The following is a 17219-nucleotide window of genomic DNA, read 5'->3' on the forward strand; positions in this document are numbered from 1 at the left end:
GTGTTTTCTCCAAGACTCTGATGTACACACTCTAATTACCATTTAATTCATTCTCTGAGTGCTGGCTGGGCCCACACTGTCTGTCCCCACTGTTACCAGGGGTCCGTTGCGCAGCAGTTACCATGGCACTAGAGTCACACAATCAGTGTCCAGCCATACCTGTGTGGTGTTGACATGAGCCCCACTCTGCACAGCTCTGCTCCTAATCGAATTGTTGTTTTCTGACACATTCTGGTTTTTAGAAAAGTCTTCTTCATCCTAAGAAAAAAGTATAGATTCCAAAAATAAAACATCAGCACGAAAAAAGAAAAGAATGTTCTTCAATAATTGATACCTAGAGGAGTTCTGAGGGATGAGACAAACAAAGATTAGGTGTTCAGATGGGGTATCTAATCCAAGTAACAGCTGAGAATTTTTGCTTTGTTTTGCTCTGATAGAAAGGATGGCTGTGGTCCAGGTCAAGGGAGAGAATGAGGTGAGGTACACAATTGCACCCTCTAGGCCAGATTACTTTAATAAGCTGAGCAGGGACCAGGAGGCAGGTTTCTACTCTCCTTTCTATCATGTCACACAGGTTTTCAACTTAAAAAAGATGAAATAAAGGGCCAGGAGCAGTGGCTCACACCTAACATCCTAGCACTCTGGGAGGCCGAGGCAGGAGGATTGCTTGAGATCAGGAGTTTGAGACCAGCCTGAGCAAGAGCAAGACCCTGCCTCTACTAAAAATAGAAAAACTACTTGGGCATTTGTGAGGGGCACCTGTAGTTCCAGCTACTAGGGAGGTTGAGGCAAGAGGATTGCTTGAGCCCAGGAATTTGAGGTTGCTGTGAGCTAGGAATCCACGGCACTCTAGTCTGAATTGAGAGTGAGACTCTGTCTCTGTCTCAGTCTCAAAAAAAAAGAAAAGAAAAAAAGGAAAGGAAAGGAGGAAAAATGTTATAAGTCATAGGTTGGATAATTTTATTCTTAGAAGTTGGATTTATGAGATGTTGAAACAAGCTTTGTTTAGTATAAAGCAATCTCTCTGAAGTCGAGTATAAGAAAAATGCCTTCTTTTGTGATGCTGTTTTGCTCTTACTTTAAGCATTTGAGTAAGGTTCACTCTTGGAGGGCTGTCTCGACCCCTCAGATGCTGTCTGCAGAAGTGAAGAACACTGAGCTTGTTTGTCTTTTATCTTTTATGTGATGTCTTACTGCCATCTCATCCCAACTTGCTTTTCTCTTGGGTAGGTCAACTGAAATATCGTGTCAGCAAAAGCCGCCTGCAGGCCTAAGGGTTTTTGACCTGGTCCTTGAATAAAGACCAAATGTAGGACTTGTTGACTTTAGGTCTCTGACTGGCCCCAAGAATCTGGAAAATCCCGCAGTCCTAACTTGTATTGCATTTTCCACTTTTTGAAAAACAAGAACAAATAAACATGGATGATATCTGACCGCATGCATGTGATTCACGCATGTAAGGACTGCTGCCATTCTCCCTTTTGGTGTGACAGTCATTTCTGTCTTATTGTAGCATAGTTCTTGCACATAGCAGCAGTTCCCTGTGCATATCAATTATGTGAGTTAATTAACCACGGTGATTTTAATGTCGCATTAGTACAGCAGTACAGAAAAGTAGTGCCTCTTGTACTTCTATGAAAACAAAAGTGTGGAAGGAAATGCATGTGTATTGTATGAGAAAGTGACAAACTGTTGCTAACTTGTGGATTTGGCTGATAAGCACAGTAGCACCTCTGTAAGTCGACCACTCAAAAGACTCAAACAGAGTCAACAAACGGAGGTAGTCAACAAAAGGAACTAGGCCTACTGAGCTGATGATATTCACATGTGGTGCATGTTTGGTCAATGAAAATCAGGTCAACTTAAGGAGGTGGTCAACTCTGGAGGTTCTATTGTACTTAAGGACTCATTTTACTATTCTACTTTAATTTTGTTTATTCTTTTAGAGACAGGGTCTTGTGTTGTCACCGTGGCTAGAGAGTAGTGGTGCCATCATAGCTCCCTGTGGCCTTGAACTCTTAGGATCAAGCAATCGTCCTTCCTCAGCCTTCCAAAGCACTGGGATCACAGGGATTGTAGGCATGTGCCACCTGGCCTGGCCTTACTCTCTTGCTTTGATTGGTGCTAAAATTTTCCTTAATATCAGATTAAAAACAAAACCAAGCATGAGCTAGTTGAGTAATAGTACACATGTGACTAAGGGACTTAGTTCTTAGACCCCGAATTACATATGTGACACCAAGCAGGTCACATCTTCCCAAGTCTTAACCTCCCATGCACACAGCATACTTTAAATTTGGTTCTCATGATCCCTCCAGAATCCTGACATTTCTGGTACCATTAGGAGCTTCAGATGCTGGTTATTCCTGCCACCTGGTGGCAGGATCTGAAACCTAGTGTGGACACAAGGATAGAGCCTGCCTTTTTAAAGCTAATGAAAGTTACTGTTGGCAAAAGTAAATAAATAAATAAATAAAGTTAATGAAAGTGGCAGCAGAAGTGGAGGCAGGAGGATTGATTAATCCCAGGCTGGGATTGATTAATCCCAGTGGAGGTTGCTGTGAGCAGTGATGTTGCCACATCCAGCCTGGGTGACAGAGTGAGAAGCTGTTTCCAGGAAAAGAAAAAAGTGACGAGAGCACCTCAGCATGTATTTTTCACCATGACATGAGATTGTTTTGGCCCTGGCAGAATGTCTTGGCCTTTTAATATCTTTAGGAAAGAACTATGTCACCCACTTGAGGATTCCGAATAGAATTAATGGGGTTATTGTGGGCATTGATTAGTACCTGGAAAATGACTATTGAGACTATTGCTTTTGGCTTCTTTTCAAATTACAATTATGGGGCTGGGATGGGGGGACTCAAAATGCCATCTTAGCCCATTGTTGCTTTCCATCTATTTAGCAATTTGGGTGACTAGTTATTGCTGCATGCCTGAAAGCCCACAACCATTAGTGTAGTCTCATGGTTTCCCTGTCCCTACTGAGTGAGAGGGCCCAGGGAGCTGTGAGAGTGTTTCCAGGTAGTTTGCACAGGCCACTTTCCCTCCCTCTAGTTAGCTTTAGTTCTTAGGTTAAGGTGACCAGATTTTAACATTGGTAAAGCGGGACACCATTGATGTGCGGGGGTGTTCTTAATTAAAAATTTGGTCTATATGGAGCAACAAAATTTTTCATAGAATGCAAAAATAGTATTGTAATATATATATTTTAAATTTCAACATAAGGACAATTTACAAATATAATACATTAAAAAAAAATTATGTACAGGGTGGCGCCTGTGGCTCAAAGGAGTAGGGCGCTGGTCCCCCTGGGCGACCTTGTCCAGGAGGGGAGTAGGGAGTTTACATCAGCCTTTTCATTTCCAAATGGAGTTACATTAACCTCTTCATTCCCAAATGGAGTTACGTTAACCTCTTCATTCCCAAATGGAGTTACATTAACCTTTTCAGCAGCCGAAAACCATGTATTCCCTTCCCATTCTCCAGCTGTTCCCTAGCTTGTAGTGCATTTTTTCCAAAAATTGGGACTTTTTAAAAATGCCATGGGACGTGGGACAAATTGTTAAAAATTGGGACTGTCCCGCCCAAAGCAGGATGTCTGGTCACCTTATCTCAGGGGTGCTGAAGGGCGTCGCTCCTGCACTGAGCCCCCGTGAAGGGCACATCGGGGTGTAGGAGGGTGTTGTGCCCCGGCTTCATTGCCTGTTGTCTCTTTGATCTTGCACTTTCTGTTTCTCCAGCATCCACAGATCCCCAGTGGCTGTTACAGGGAGGCACAGAGGGAGAGAGGCCTTTCTGTTTTCTTCCTTTTGTTCTGAACCATGAAAACTTCAAGAACACTGGAAATTATAAAAATTACTCTCCTCTCCCTCATTTGCATGTAATATCCCCCCTCCAAAGAATTTTAGCTGACACTTGCCATTAGAAAAAAGGGTACATTTCCAAGCTTCCTGTGGAATCAGGTTCTTGCCAATGAAATGCCACTAGGAAGGGTCCTCTGGGAGGCAGCTCAGGGAATGTTCAAGGAAACTGGCAGGGGCTCTTGGTCCCCTTGGTCCTTTCTTCTGTCCTGCTGCCTGGGAAGGGGATAGCGCCTTCCCAGCCAGGAGCACAAGGCCCACATCCCAATGTTGTCAGAGAGGTGAGCCAGGGACAACTCGGGTCCCTGGAAACCTGGGCAGCACGATCACTCCAGACTTTTACCTAGATGAAATTAACTTCTCCCTTGTCGCTTTTATTTTGCTTTGAATGATACAGTAGTGAGGAGAAATTCCCTTACAGTCTAATAAAGTTTCGCATTTGGTCCTCATAGAGGCCTGAGGAGTGGGTACTGTGATCCTCATTTTTACAGATGAGGAAACTGAGGCAAAGGTAAATAAGTCACTTGACTTGGGTTCCATAGCCAGAAGTGACTGAGGGTGGGCAGGCAACCCGAACTGTCCACGTCCAGTCCGTATCATGTCTATAGAGTGTGACCTTTAGGGCCTTGTGCATATGGAAAGACATACTAGTCCACCTGCCAATCTAACTACTTTTGGTTCCCTTTCAATGCAGAAAGCCTGATTTGAACTCAAAATAAAAGACAACAGTAGAAATCATAGAAGTGCTCAAAATCCCAGAGGTGCTGGTGGCTGCTTTTAAACTACCCTTAGGCTCATTTTTCAACCCAGAATATTGCCCTTCCCTGCCCTGCACACTGGTTTTAACTGGTCTCTATCCTTTAAACACGTGAGTGGGGCACTCTTGCACTTGCAGACATGAACAGTTTGACATTCTTGGACCTCTCCCTCCCTCTGTGCTCTGATGGCTCCACAGGGACTCACTTTCTTGGTTCCTGCGGCCAGCTGTGGTTTCTCTGCTGCAGATTGGCCATAGCATCTGCTCTGGCCTGGTTGCTCTTAACGTGTGAGGGGCCTGCCCAGGGTCCATAGCTGGGTTCAAGGCCTGAGGAAAGGACAGAAACCTTAAGCACCCAGGAGCTGTTCATCCTGACGATAGGAGGAGTAGGTCATGTGGGTTTCTGAAAGATGAGGGTTGCCCAGCAGCCCAGGGCGATGTCAGCAAAGACTCCCTGCGGATCACTATGAAGATTATGTGAAGTGTCTGGTAACATGCCTCAAATGGAAGGCTTTACACTGTCAGATCAGATTTAGATTAGTGAGCAAAGTTACCTATTTTATTTTACTATCTGTAGCAGCCCGTATAGCCTATGGCTAGGAGGAGTGAGTTATAGGAAATACCTGTAATGGAACACCTTGGTGAAAAGGGCGTGGAGAGAGATTTGGTTCTAACAAGCATGAGAGAGCTCATGAGATGAGAGCATTGGTGAATTGGCAGTCTCTACACCTGTGGTGTTGAGAGGCACGAGCTCAGCCTTATGTTAGGCTGGAGGAGGAGGCAGTTGGGAGCATGCACATTCTATCGCGGATCTACTTACTTTGACTCTATCTCCTCTCCTGCCTGCAGAACGCCAGCACGGCATCTCTCTACTGAAGATTACCAAGCTCTGCTAGAGACTAAGATCTATCTGTTCTAAGAAGACTGCTTTACTCTAAGATACTCTGTCTCTCTCTCTCCAGCTAAAGTAGGTAGCCCTCAAGCACCTATGAGAAACTGTTCCTGAACAAGGTAGCTTAGCGGTCTGCGTCCAGAACCTGCCTAAGCTGAGCCAGAGACCTGGCCAGTCCCGGGCCCTGACAAGTGGTGTCAGAAGTGGGATAGTGAATGCCACTGACAGATGGTGCTGTGAGCAGGATTCAGTGAATGCGGATGGAGAGGGAAATAAACTTTAGCAAAAAAGAAAAAGAGAAATACTTAGAGGGAAGAGAAATATCTAAGAAAGACAGCTGACACAGGCATTTCTCATTTGCTTTTTTCCTCCTTTCCTACGTTTTCTTTCCAAATTCTAACTACTACTGTGGGGAAAAAAGCCGGTAAAAGCCTTTAGCCTCTTCTGTGAAGCGGCTGGAGAAAAACAGAAAAAAGCCTCTAAACAAGAGAGAAAGAGAAAAGCTAGACCTAGGAGATGAGAACCTTTAGTAAACAAGCCTTTGGTAAAACAGCAAAGAGAAAAGTTTGGGAATAGGTTGCAGGAGTTTATTAAGTTAGGAAGGAGAACTTCTAACTGCCTTCCCCAGTATCTTTGCCCAATGCCAGCAGGAAGTAGCTTTTGAGAGACCGATGCCCGAATCCCTTTTTGGCAGTTAAATGTTCTGTTTAAAAAGAAAAGAATTGAGGCTGGTGAAGAAATAGAGGAAGTAAAGTTTTGTAAAACAAGACTCCAGAGTAATAAGAAACAGCTAAAGAGCTCCTGTTTCTTTAAGGCAGCCAAAGGTTCTAAGAATTGAAAAGGAAAGATTGTAAAGTAAAAGTCCGAAAGAAAAAAAAAACCAGTAGAGAAAAATCATGGCAAATGAGATACAGCAGTTGAAATACAGTTGAGACATCAGATGAATCTTATAGTAGAAGCAGGTAAATGCTCTATTGACATGACAACTCAAATTGGGCAGCTGGAAGATCAGAGGGTAAATCCCCCAGTTAACATCAAATGCCATAAATGTGGGAAGCTAGGCCATAAGAGAAGAGTTTAAAAGGGAAAAGAACATTGAATGCTAAAGAAAAGGAACAAAGAGCATGCAAACCTCCAGGTGTATGTCCCAAGTGTAAAAAAGGCTTTCATTGGGCAAACAAATGCCGTTAGCAATTTGATAGAGATGGAACATCTTTATAGTAGGGAAATTATCAGTTGGGCCAGAATCAGGACCCACTGGTAAATTTAAGAAAAAAAGTTTAATATTTTCATTTCAAACCATTCTCAGAAAAAACAGTATAATTCAATTCTATACCATGGGAGCACTCTGCCAACTTGGTTAGACCTGTGGTGCCTTAGTGTAAAACGGGAAATTAAACCAGACCAATGGATGACAATGGAGAATAATTAGGTTAAATATGTTTGTGGAATATTAGGTTATCTTGCGTGGTGAAAGGGTAACCGACCTCTCATCAGTGTTTGTGCACTACAACCGGGTCCAGCTAAGGAGACGGGACACGGCCCAAAGGGAAAGTGTCACTTGGAACCAAGTGAAGCTTTTGGGAGATTGAGAGGTGAGAACAAGGGAGGGAAGAGTAAGAGTTAAACCACCTCTGTGCTAGGAAACTCCGTTTGAGAAAAAGGAGTCTGGTATCAATTAGCAAAAATTTCACTGGAAAAGCAGCTTGAAAGCAGGAAAAACTCTGCTATCAAGGAATTGTGAAGAGTGGTACCTTTTGGACCACGAGTAACAGTTCCACAAGAGGAACTGCCAAGTGTGGAACTATTAATCCACAAGTCTTTTGAGATCTGTGAAGGGTGGATTTAGGGAAATCTAATAGCAAAACCTTTGGAATAGCGAGAGAAAAAATCCTTGCTTGCAAGGAAAGCGGTCCGTTCGTCGGTTAAGTAAATATCAAAGGAAAGTTCCTACAGTTAAAGAAATAGTAAATTCTCTCAGGAAAGATTTCACAGTTTTCTACGTTTAAAAAGACTTTTAAGGGAATTAACATCACAATCACCATTTTCCCCTAGCAGCGGCTAATAGTTTACATCTGTACTGGGCTTCCTTATTTAAAGAGCCCATACCTGGAATTCTGAACTCTTGCTAATTACCATCTTTTGCCTAGAATGAAAAGGGCTAGATAACAGGAAGAACTGCCCTTACCACACTAAAAATTTTGTTTGTATATAAAAAAGGGGGGAAATGTAGCAGCCCATATAGCCTATGGCTAGGAGGAGCGAGAGTTATAGGAAATACCTGTAATGGAACACCTTGGTGAAAAGGGCATGGAGAGAGATTTAGTTCTAACTAGCATGAGAGAGCTCGTGAGATGAGAGCATTGGAGAATTGGTAGTCTCTACACCTGTGGTGTTGAGAGGCACGAGCTCAGCCTTATGTTAGGCTGGAGGAGAAGGCAGTCAAAAAGCACGCGCATTCTATCACGGACACGCTTACTCTGACTCTGTCTCTTCTCCTGCCTGCAGAACGCCAGCAGGCGTGTCTCTGCTGAAGATTACCAAGCTTTGCTAAAGACTAAGAGCTATCTGTTCTAAGAAGACTGCTTTAGTCTAAGATACTCTGTCTATCTCTCTCCAGCTAAAGTAGCTAGCCCTCAAGCGCCTAAGAGAAACTGTTCCTGAGCAAGGTAGCTTAGTGGTTCGTGTCCAGAACCTACCTAAGTTGGGTCCACAGACCTGGCCAGTCAGAAGCAGATCCTGACAACTAATCTATATACTCCATCTGGTTAATTTCCACATCTGTATACCTCTTTAGCAATTCTCCTGGGAGCAGTCAATATGATGCATGCTAAGAAACAATGATGCCTTATTACCATGAGTATCAGTCCCCCAATGCCTGGGACAAAAATTAAACTATGATATCAATTGGATTCAGGACTATGCAAATCTATGAAACTATATTGTCCACTGGACTTTAAGAAGATGGATCCCCTGTCCCTTCCTCTTTGCTAAATACAGTGTGCTTAGCCCAGGGCCAGGCATAGAGGTTGAATGAATGGAAAAGATACTCTTAGACGCTGCTGGGCTTTATAGCATCTCTATAACAGAGTTGAAACAAAGTGGTAGGGGACTGCCTTCTCTCCTCCAAGAAGGTTCCCTTAATTTCTAATATTCTAAGACTTAGATGCCCAGGTGAAGGTGTCAGAAATACATCTGCGATTTCTTTTTTTTAGCTTCAAGTGATCCAGCCTTTTTGTATCCATTTCTCTGAACATGGAATGGGACTAGAATAGAGCAACTGCCTCAGAAAGTAACTTAAAATTCCATAATGCAATATAAATAGATCATAGGAAGTGGATTCAACAGAAACCTCAGGACCACTGTTTGCTGGGAATACTGGTAGTTATTTGCATGAATTGGAGTTGCATTTGTGATTACAAGCTTGGGCTCCGTGATCACACCTGAGTTCAGATCCAGGTTGAATTTGGAGGGCGCACACTATGTTACAGGGGAATGGAAGTGGTACCTGCCTAGTAGGGTCAGGTGGCTCAGTCCAATGGCACACATGGCAAGTGCTCGTTGACTATGTCAATTTGATGGTTTAGTTTTCTTTCCACTTGCTTGTTCTGGGGCACTTAAAGTCACTTTGTCCTCTACATTTCAAATTTGCCTTGTCAAAGTAAAGATCTGTTTGGTGAACGTGATCTCTTCAAATTGTTTGGGGTCATTACCTAACTGCTTCCCCCTTTTAATTTTACAAGCTACTGATGTCAAATATTTTAAGGGCATTCGTCTATGAAACTATTCTCCGATTGCCTGGGATTTGCCCAGGAATGACTACACTTTCAGACAGTATACTGGAGGCCTTTGATCTTCGCTATTGTACTTAACTCACCAGGTTTGTGTAAACTTCTGGCCCAAGTCTTGGGTTTGTATAATACTGAACATGGGTTAATGGGCACTAGCTAGACCATTCCTTTGAGATATCCCTATTTTTCTTGCCTGTGTTTGTGGGTTTAGAGGCCCAATAAGGAGCTGCAATATTGTGGGACAGACCCCCATGGCCAGCCTGGGGCTTACTGCCACACTTCCCTGGCACAATTCTGTCATTTCTTAGTGCTGAGGAGTCTTCAGACTGGGCACAAGGATCCAGGCCTCTGCATGTTGCTGTGAGTGGCAGTCACACTAGCAATGTCAGTGGCCCCAGAACCCTGCTGACATTTCCTATCGTCTTGTCACTTGCATGTGCCAAGGGCAGAGGAAACCCCTACAAATGGGAATATCAGAAAGGGGAAAGGGGCAGAATGCCGTTCCCAAAGGAGAAAAGTTAAAGGTCTATAATCAGGTTTTTAAGCAAGTTTAAACATACAAGTACTCACAGAATATGGTTTCTATGTGTTTTCTTGAAGAAGCTTTATGGAGGATAAATGGAGAAACGAGGATAAAAGGAGTGATAGCATACTTTTAAGCTATTTGATGAATGAAAATCTAAAAACTCCAGGGACTAGGATCCCAGAACCAATGATAAACAGTATAGCTTGTGACAATGGAGAGAAAAGATCACTGGAACTCCACGGGGTGGGAAGGAAAAGAGGAGGTAGAAGGTAGGGCTGGGAGCCAGTTTCCTGCTTCAGTTCATGCCAGTCCCCTGCCCTACTGCAGTGGTCCATTGCTGAATGAACTCTGTCTCCATTGCCATAACCAGGGTTTGGCTTTGTTTATCTTTGAAATTGTCTGTATCTGAGTTAAATTTCTCCAAATGTGTCAAAGTCTATTTTCTTATTTCTTTTTTAAATACAGGATTTCCAGAGCCAGGGGCTACTTAAATTCCTAAATCACCCATAGATTCATCTACTCCCTGACATCCCTGCCCTTGCTTCTGCATCCCTGGGTTGTAACTTTCACTCTAATTGGAGTGTTGATATTTGTGTTGGTCATTTGTGTTTGTTAATGTGTAATTATTTCAACTTGGCTTTAATTTCCTGTTATTGTTTTTTGGCCTTTTTCTGGCTTGTGCTGATTAGTTTGAATGGGGGAAGACACTCCCATAAGAACTTCCTACAGATTTGGGAGAAGATCAGACAAGTCTACACTCACTCACCATGGGGAAGCTGGTTCTGAGAGCAATAACGACAACGCCTTCACTCCTGACTGCAGCCACAGCACACTGTGCTTCCCTACACACGATGTCATTTAATCCCTTTCTCCTCAAATATTTTCAGCTTTATCAATTTTTTTATCACCCAGAAGCCAAGAATTCGTAGATAGATATCCTTTCTCCTTCATTAAAAGCCAACTTCTATTAACTATCTGTATTTACCGCTTCTATTTTCTCGTCTTACATATATAGTCACTCTTGGACACATTCCTTTTTTTTTTTTTGAGACAGAGCCTCAAGCTGTCCCCCTGGGTAGAGTGCCCTGGCATTACAGCTCACAGCAACCTCCAACTCCTGGGCTCAAGCGAGTCTCCTGCCTCCGCCTCCCAAGTAGCTGGGACCACAGGCACCCGCCATAACGCCCGGCTATTCTTTGGTTGCAGCCGTCATTGTTGTTTTGGCGGTCCGGGCTGGGGATTCGAACCCGCCACCTTAGGTGTACGTGGCTGGCGCCTTAGCCGGTTGAGCTATAGGCACCGAGCCTCTTGGCCACATTCCAATCTAGCTTTCAGTCCAGCCACTCCGTGGAAATCATTTTTGACAAAGTCAGGGGTTTCTATGTTCCTGAATTCATTAACATTTTTTCCTTTGAATTTAATTTTATTTTTGTAGAGACTTGCTATTTTGTAGGTCTTTGCTGTATTGCCCAGGCTGGTCTCAAGCACCTGGACCCATGTGATCCTCTAGTCTTGGCCCCCAAAGTGCTGGGGTTACATGTGTGAGCCATACTGCACCTGGCCTGGTTTTTATGGTGCACAGTGTACCGCTTCTTTAAAACGCTCCCATCCTGACTTCTGTAATATCACACTTTGCTAGTTTCCTCTCCCCACCTGTGCTGCACGTTCTCTCTTCCCTGTGACGCTCTAGCCTTTTCTACCCAACTCAGAAAGTCTATATATGTTCCCCGGGCTCTGTCCTAGGAATTCTCATTCATTTTTCCAACAAATATTTCTTGTGCACTTACTATGGAACATTTCTCAAGAAGTACATTTGACTAAATAGAAAATGACTCAGACTGACCCAAAATATTGGAAAAATAGCTTTAGAAAGTTCTTTTTTTTTTTTTTTAACATAATAGATTTATGTTTAATATAGCACTTCTTGCCATACGGCTGTTAATCAATTACTACTATAAAGTTTATTTCTTTTTAAAATGAGATCTCTTCTGCATTTTAATGTTAATATAAAGGGTTTTTTTATATCAAATCTTTTTTCCACTTCAATATTAGATACACTGTATACATCTTTCTAAAGTTTTTTACCCAGAGATAAAAGTTTCAATTTTTGGCTATATGGTATCTAAACACAATATTAACTTGGGCGATAAAACAAAAATATAATAAAAATATGGTAAAAAGACTCAGTAATTCAGGAGGCAGTGATTATAACTTAACAGTGGAGATTTCCTAGGATTCTGGGCAAAAACTTCCTTTTTCCTGTTTCACGTGCTTTGAAAATTCTAAAACCATGAAACAATACTTAGGTAAATTTCAACTATCTTACTACTTTGACCCCCTTTCTAACCAGCACGTATAAATTATAGGCATTATTTAGTGCATTACTTCTTGTAAAGAAAACATTTTTCCCATTTATGTGTCAATTTGTTCCCATTTTAAGGGAAACAACAAATAATATGCAAATCTATTTACTGTTTCTTGGAAACTATGAGACACCAAAGCTCACGTTTAGTCTCAACAGTACAATGGTTTTCAGGGCAAGGTTTGATTCAGGAGGTCCTTCAAAGTCACACCTGTCCGTATCTCTACCGTGCATATCCCCAAGCCAGCACAGGTGCCTGTGACGCTGAGAACTGCACCCAACAAGAGGGCGCTGGCAGCTCCAGCCCCCGCCTCTTCAATAACAGGTCGCACCTGCAGCACGGAAAGGAGGACCAGGAGCACCGAGGTTAAGACCACAGTCATTGTGCTGGGGTCCTGAGGGCTGAAGGTTCCAAGGAAGTGGTTTATATATATAAGAATTCTTTTTTTTTGGAGACAGAGTCTCACTTTATCACCCACGGTAGAGTGCTGTGGCGTCACAGCTCACAGCAACCTCCAGCTCCTGGGCTTAGGCTATTCTCTTGCCTCAGCCTCCTGAATAGCTGGGACTACAGGCACCCCCCCGCAACACCAGGCTATTTTTTTGTTGCAGTTTGGCCAGAGCCTGGTTCAAACCCGCCACCCTCAGTATATGGGGCCAGCACCCTACCCACTGAGCAACAGGTGCTGCCCTATATATATAATAATTCTATAGGTCTTGAAATTTTTCCTTTTCTGGAGCCCTGGATCAGATGCTAAGGCTAAGAAGTTCCATGTGACACAGCTTCCAGGAAGCAGCCATTACACGAATCTCTCTATATAAAGACTTACTCTGTCACCCTGGGTAGAGTGCTGTGGTGTCATAGCTCACAGCAACCTCAAACTCTTGGGCTCAAGTGATCCTCTTGCCTTTGCCTCCCGAGTAGCTGGAACTACAGGCTACTGCCAAACGCTTGGCTGATTTTTCTATTTCTAGTGGAGATGGAGTCTTTCTCTTGCCATGCTGGTCTTGAACTGCTAAGCTCAGGCAATCCACTCGCCTTGGCCTTCTAGAGTGCTAGGATTCCAGGCATGAGCCTAGCTCATTACAGGAATCTAGAAAGTTCTTTCTAGAGACAAGATGTTGAGGGCTGACCACTCCCAAGCCAGCAGGGACCTAAGGGATTGAGGTTTTATATTTTTCCCACATGATGACAATTCAAAACTATGTGTTGGCAACTTCCATAGGTCTTACAACAACAGATTACAATAATTCCTATCAAAAAAGACAGATTTGGGCCAGGCACAGTGGCTTACATCTATAATCCTGGTACCTTGGGAGCAGGGGTAGGAGGATTGCTTTTGGCCAGGAGTTCAAGACCAACCCAGTCAGTAGGATAAGACCCCATCTTTACAAAAATAAATAAAAATATAAACTAAAAGAAATATAAATAGCATCTCCAATAAATGGTTTGATTAATAGTTGATATTTGAGCATTTACAAGATACCAGTGCTTTATGTTAATTTCTTAATACAAAAGAACATCTGTAAGTTGATCACCCAAGGGACTGTAACAAACTGGTCAATATGTGGAGGTGGTCAACATAAGGAACTAGGCCTACTGTACTGATGGCCAATGTAAGGAGGTTCGTTGTAATCTTATTAGGTCAGGTATTAGTATGAGATCAAACAATTAAGTCTGAGAACTCATCCTAGAAAAATGTTGCATAACTCGTTGCAGAATATCAGTGCTGTCACCTTCAAGGTTCCCCTCTTGGGAAGCTCTGCACTGATGCCAGCACCTAGTCTACTCTTCAAAGCAATTTTGGAGCTCTTTTTCTGGAATGGCCATCAGAACCATCATCATACAAGGTCTGATAGGTATATTGGAGAACTTATCCTAGAATAATTGCTATATATTCTAGGCAATGGTGGCGGGTTCAAACCTGGTCCCAGCCTAAAACTTGCAACAACAAAAATGGTTTAAACCTGGCAATGGTTCTACTTCCCTAGGGCACCTGGTGACCACAGTGATATTCAGCAACGAGGCATGTAGCACTTTGTCTAAGAAGACTTCATAAACTTGTCTGACCTTGTATACCTAATTTTTTGAAGAAGACACAGGTAGAAAAAGATTAGGCCTAAGCTGACTCTGAAGCCCAATAGCTATTTCATGATAGCCTACGTTTTATTCTTTTCATGATTCAGTATGGGAATTTTAGTCTTCCTATCTGTGACCTCAATAGCCTATGTTTATTATTTTGTTGTTGTTGTTGTTGCAGTTCTTGTCTGGGACCGGGTTTGAACCTGCCACCTCTGGTATATGGGGCCATTGCCTATTCCTTGAGCCACAGGGGTCACCTAATAGCCTATTCTTTTCCTGGTTCAGTATGAGATTTTTAGCCTTGTATCTGTGACCCTCCCCTGACATGCCTCCTCCACACCCTTAATCTACCTTTTCTCAGAAATTCATCACTTCTTCCTCTTTCTCCCTTACCCTCCTTAACAAGAGGACATTTGTCTCTAGCCAACATCTGGGCCACACCTGGTATAGTTCGTACCTAGAGCACTCCGGCCTACCTCTCCTACCCTGTCCTGTGCTTGCTAAATTCTTCCTCTCCTATTCTTTCTTCCTCTTCTCTAACATGAAGACCTCCTGCCCTGCAGGGGAATGAGGAAGTGATGGTGGGAGCCAACAGGAAGCCTAACATTGGCTGGCTTCTAGCAAATTATCTTTATGGGGACCTTTGTCTATGCAACCAGTCTCTTGCGCCCACTTGCTTTACCTGTACAGGTCTAGGCCTCAGGCAATTTTTCTTTCAAATCTTCCTGGTTGCACAAATGAGCCCTATATTCTCTAACCAACTTCCTGCTTGTAGTTTCTGAACCAATGGAGTCTGGTAGATGAGAACTCAGGGTTCAGTAAACTGAATTGGAAACGTAAAAATATTTTAAAACTAGCAAAGTTGTAAAATGACATAGTTGAAAGGGAAAGACACTGACAGGGAAGGAGGACTCCTCTGTGAGTGGGCGTATAACTTTATAGATTGAATTGTGCCTGTGGGAACTCTGTTAATCTCCCTAAGAGGAGTAAGACTACTGGATTGTTCAAGGAGAGCGCATTTGCCTGTCCTGAGCACTTTCCTATGGTGAAGAGCACCACTACTCACATTAATTGGTTTCTTAATGACTATATTTCATGTAAGAATTTATATAATTATTTTATATAATATAAAATATAAGGGGTCATAACCCCTTATAATGTGACTGGTTAGTTTATTCTGGAATGTTCCTGAGCTCACAGAGTTTATAAATTTAGGTGGTTTATTTTTTCTTTTTGGAGACAGAATCTGGCACTGTTGCCTTGGGTAGAGTGCTGTGGCATCATCACAGCTCACAGCAACCTCAAACACTTGGACTCAAGCAATCCTCTTGCCTCAGTTTCCCAAGGAGCTGGGACTACAGGTGCCCACCACAATGCCTGGGTAGTTTTTCTATTTTTTGTGAAGACCGGGTCTTGCTCTTGCTCAGCCTGGCCTCAAACTTCTGAACTCAAGCAGTCCTCCCACCTTGGCCTCTCAGAGTGCTAGGATTACAGGTGTGAGCTATCTTGCTGAGCATGTAAATTTAGTTTTAAACCTACATTGGTTTTGGATCCTTTGGACCAAGATTTTGTGATTAACAAAGAACCTTGAGGTCAATCAGGAGCACTGGCCTCTGTTCCTATCTGCCTCTTTGCCACATTTTTCAGTCTCCCAGCTCCTGCCCTCCTGCCTTCCACTGGGGCCTTGATTTCTCCACATAATATAATATGTGGAGATAGTGCTAGACACGGTAGCTCCAGGAGCTATGTCGTTTGTGCCCTACTATTTTCCTTCCACCTACCACAGCAGCTGCTCAATGTACTTTTTTGAATGACTGAATGAAAGAATAAAAGTATATAAAATGTTCATTTGGAACATTTGGAAAATGGAGGGACTCCCTGACCCCCAAACTAGGTGAGGCCACCTTCTTAGGCCACGAATAGTAAGTTTTAGATTTGCAGAGCCAGGAGGTTGGAAGGAAAATTAAGAAGGATGTTGGGACATTTTCCCTGCTCGCTGTCTTAGCCATTCATGGAAATCATCTGCTTTGCTCCTCAACACCAGCAGAAAGCTCCTTAACCAGGTGACTCACAGGAATTTCCAAAGAAATCCCTATCTTTACTTCCAAATAACATGAGACGTGCATAGCATCCTTCTTTTTTCTTTTTTGAACAGCTTTTGAAAGGAGAGAAGAGAATTGGTTATACCAAGGCTATAAAGGGCTTCTGGGTCAAATACCTGGCCCACGTGTTGGGTGGAATTAGAAGCTACCAACCATCCAAAATCATAGCTTTGAGTGAAAATTGTGCTGCACTGTCTGCCTGTATCTACATATTGAAGACAAGGTTCCAAACATCTTTGGAATAGAGACTTGGGGTTCTATGTCTGCTAAATCTGCAATCTACAGAGAGTTCCAAACTTCTGTGGAACATCAGAGGCTCAGGGTTCATGCTCACATTAGTCCTTTTTATATACAATTCCAGATTCTTTTACCTTTGATTTTTTTTTCCAGTTTGAAATATGACAGCTCAGCTAGCATCCAGGACCCAGCTTCTCCATTTGACATCAATAGTACCTGGATGAGCTGGCTCAGCTGGGAATACGAACCTCACTTTAAAGTAAGGGACTGTGGAGCTGAGGTTTTATCTGTAGTGAAAAATGAAAGTATAGCCTGAAAACCAGTCTTGGTTCTATTCTAATTGAAGTACGTGGTAAGAACATTTTTCTGAAAACCTCTGCAGCTTACCCTCTGAAAGAATGCAGAGTACAAGGATGTACTTGCAGGACACAATACCTTGTGAGTCAATTAAAGCTGCTGGCCCCATGGCCAATCAGGGGTTTTCCAATCACTACAGACATGACATCCACACAGCAATTTCTCTAGGCCTACAGACGGGCAACAAACCAGATCTTATTCTCTATTCAATAGCAACATAGAGCCTTAAAAGATGCCTCTTAAAATCAG

At 42.9% G+C, this 17219-nt stretch overlaps 1 protein-coding gene across 1 annotated transcript in view; it reads right to left on the bottom strand.

Annotated features, from left to right (window-relative positions):
• The window catches only part of SLC28A3 (solute carrier family 28 member 3), a 43533-nt gene extending 30959 nt beyond the window's left edge, over positions 1–12574 (bottom strand). Inside the window, exons 1-2 of the mRNA XM_012812986.1 lie at positions 12419–12574; positions 160–258 (exon numbers count right to left, since the gene is read on the bottom strand). Of these exons, the coding sequence (XP_012668440.1) occupies positions 160–258; positions 12419–12574 (255 nt within the window). The remainder of the gene's footprint in view (positions 1–159; positions 259–12418) is intronic.
• Between the last annotated feature and the right edge of the window lie 4645 nt (positions 12575–17219).

This window comes from Otolemur garnettii, unplaced genomic scaffold, assembly GCF_000181295.1.
Source record: "Otolemur garnettii isolate 467f Iridium unplaced genomic scaffold, OtoGar3 scaffold00006, whole genome shotgun sequence".
In the NCBI taxonomy this organism is placed as follows: Eukaryota; Metazoa; Chordata; class Mammalia; order Primates; family Galagidae; genus Otolemur; species Otolemur garnettii.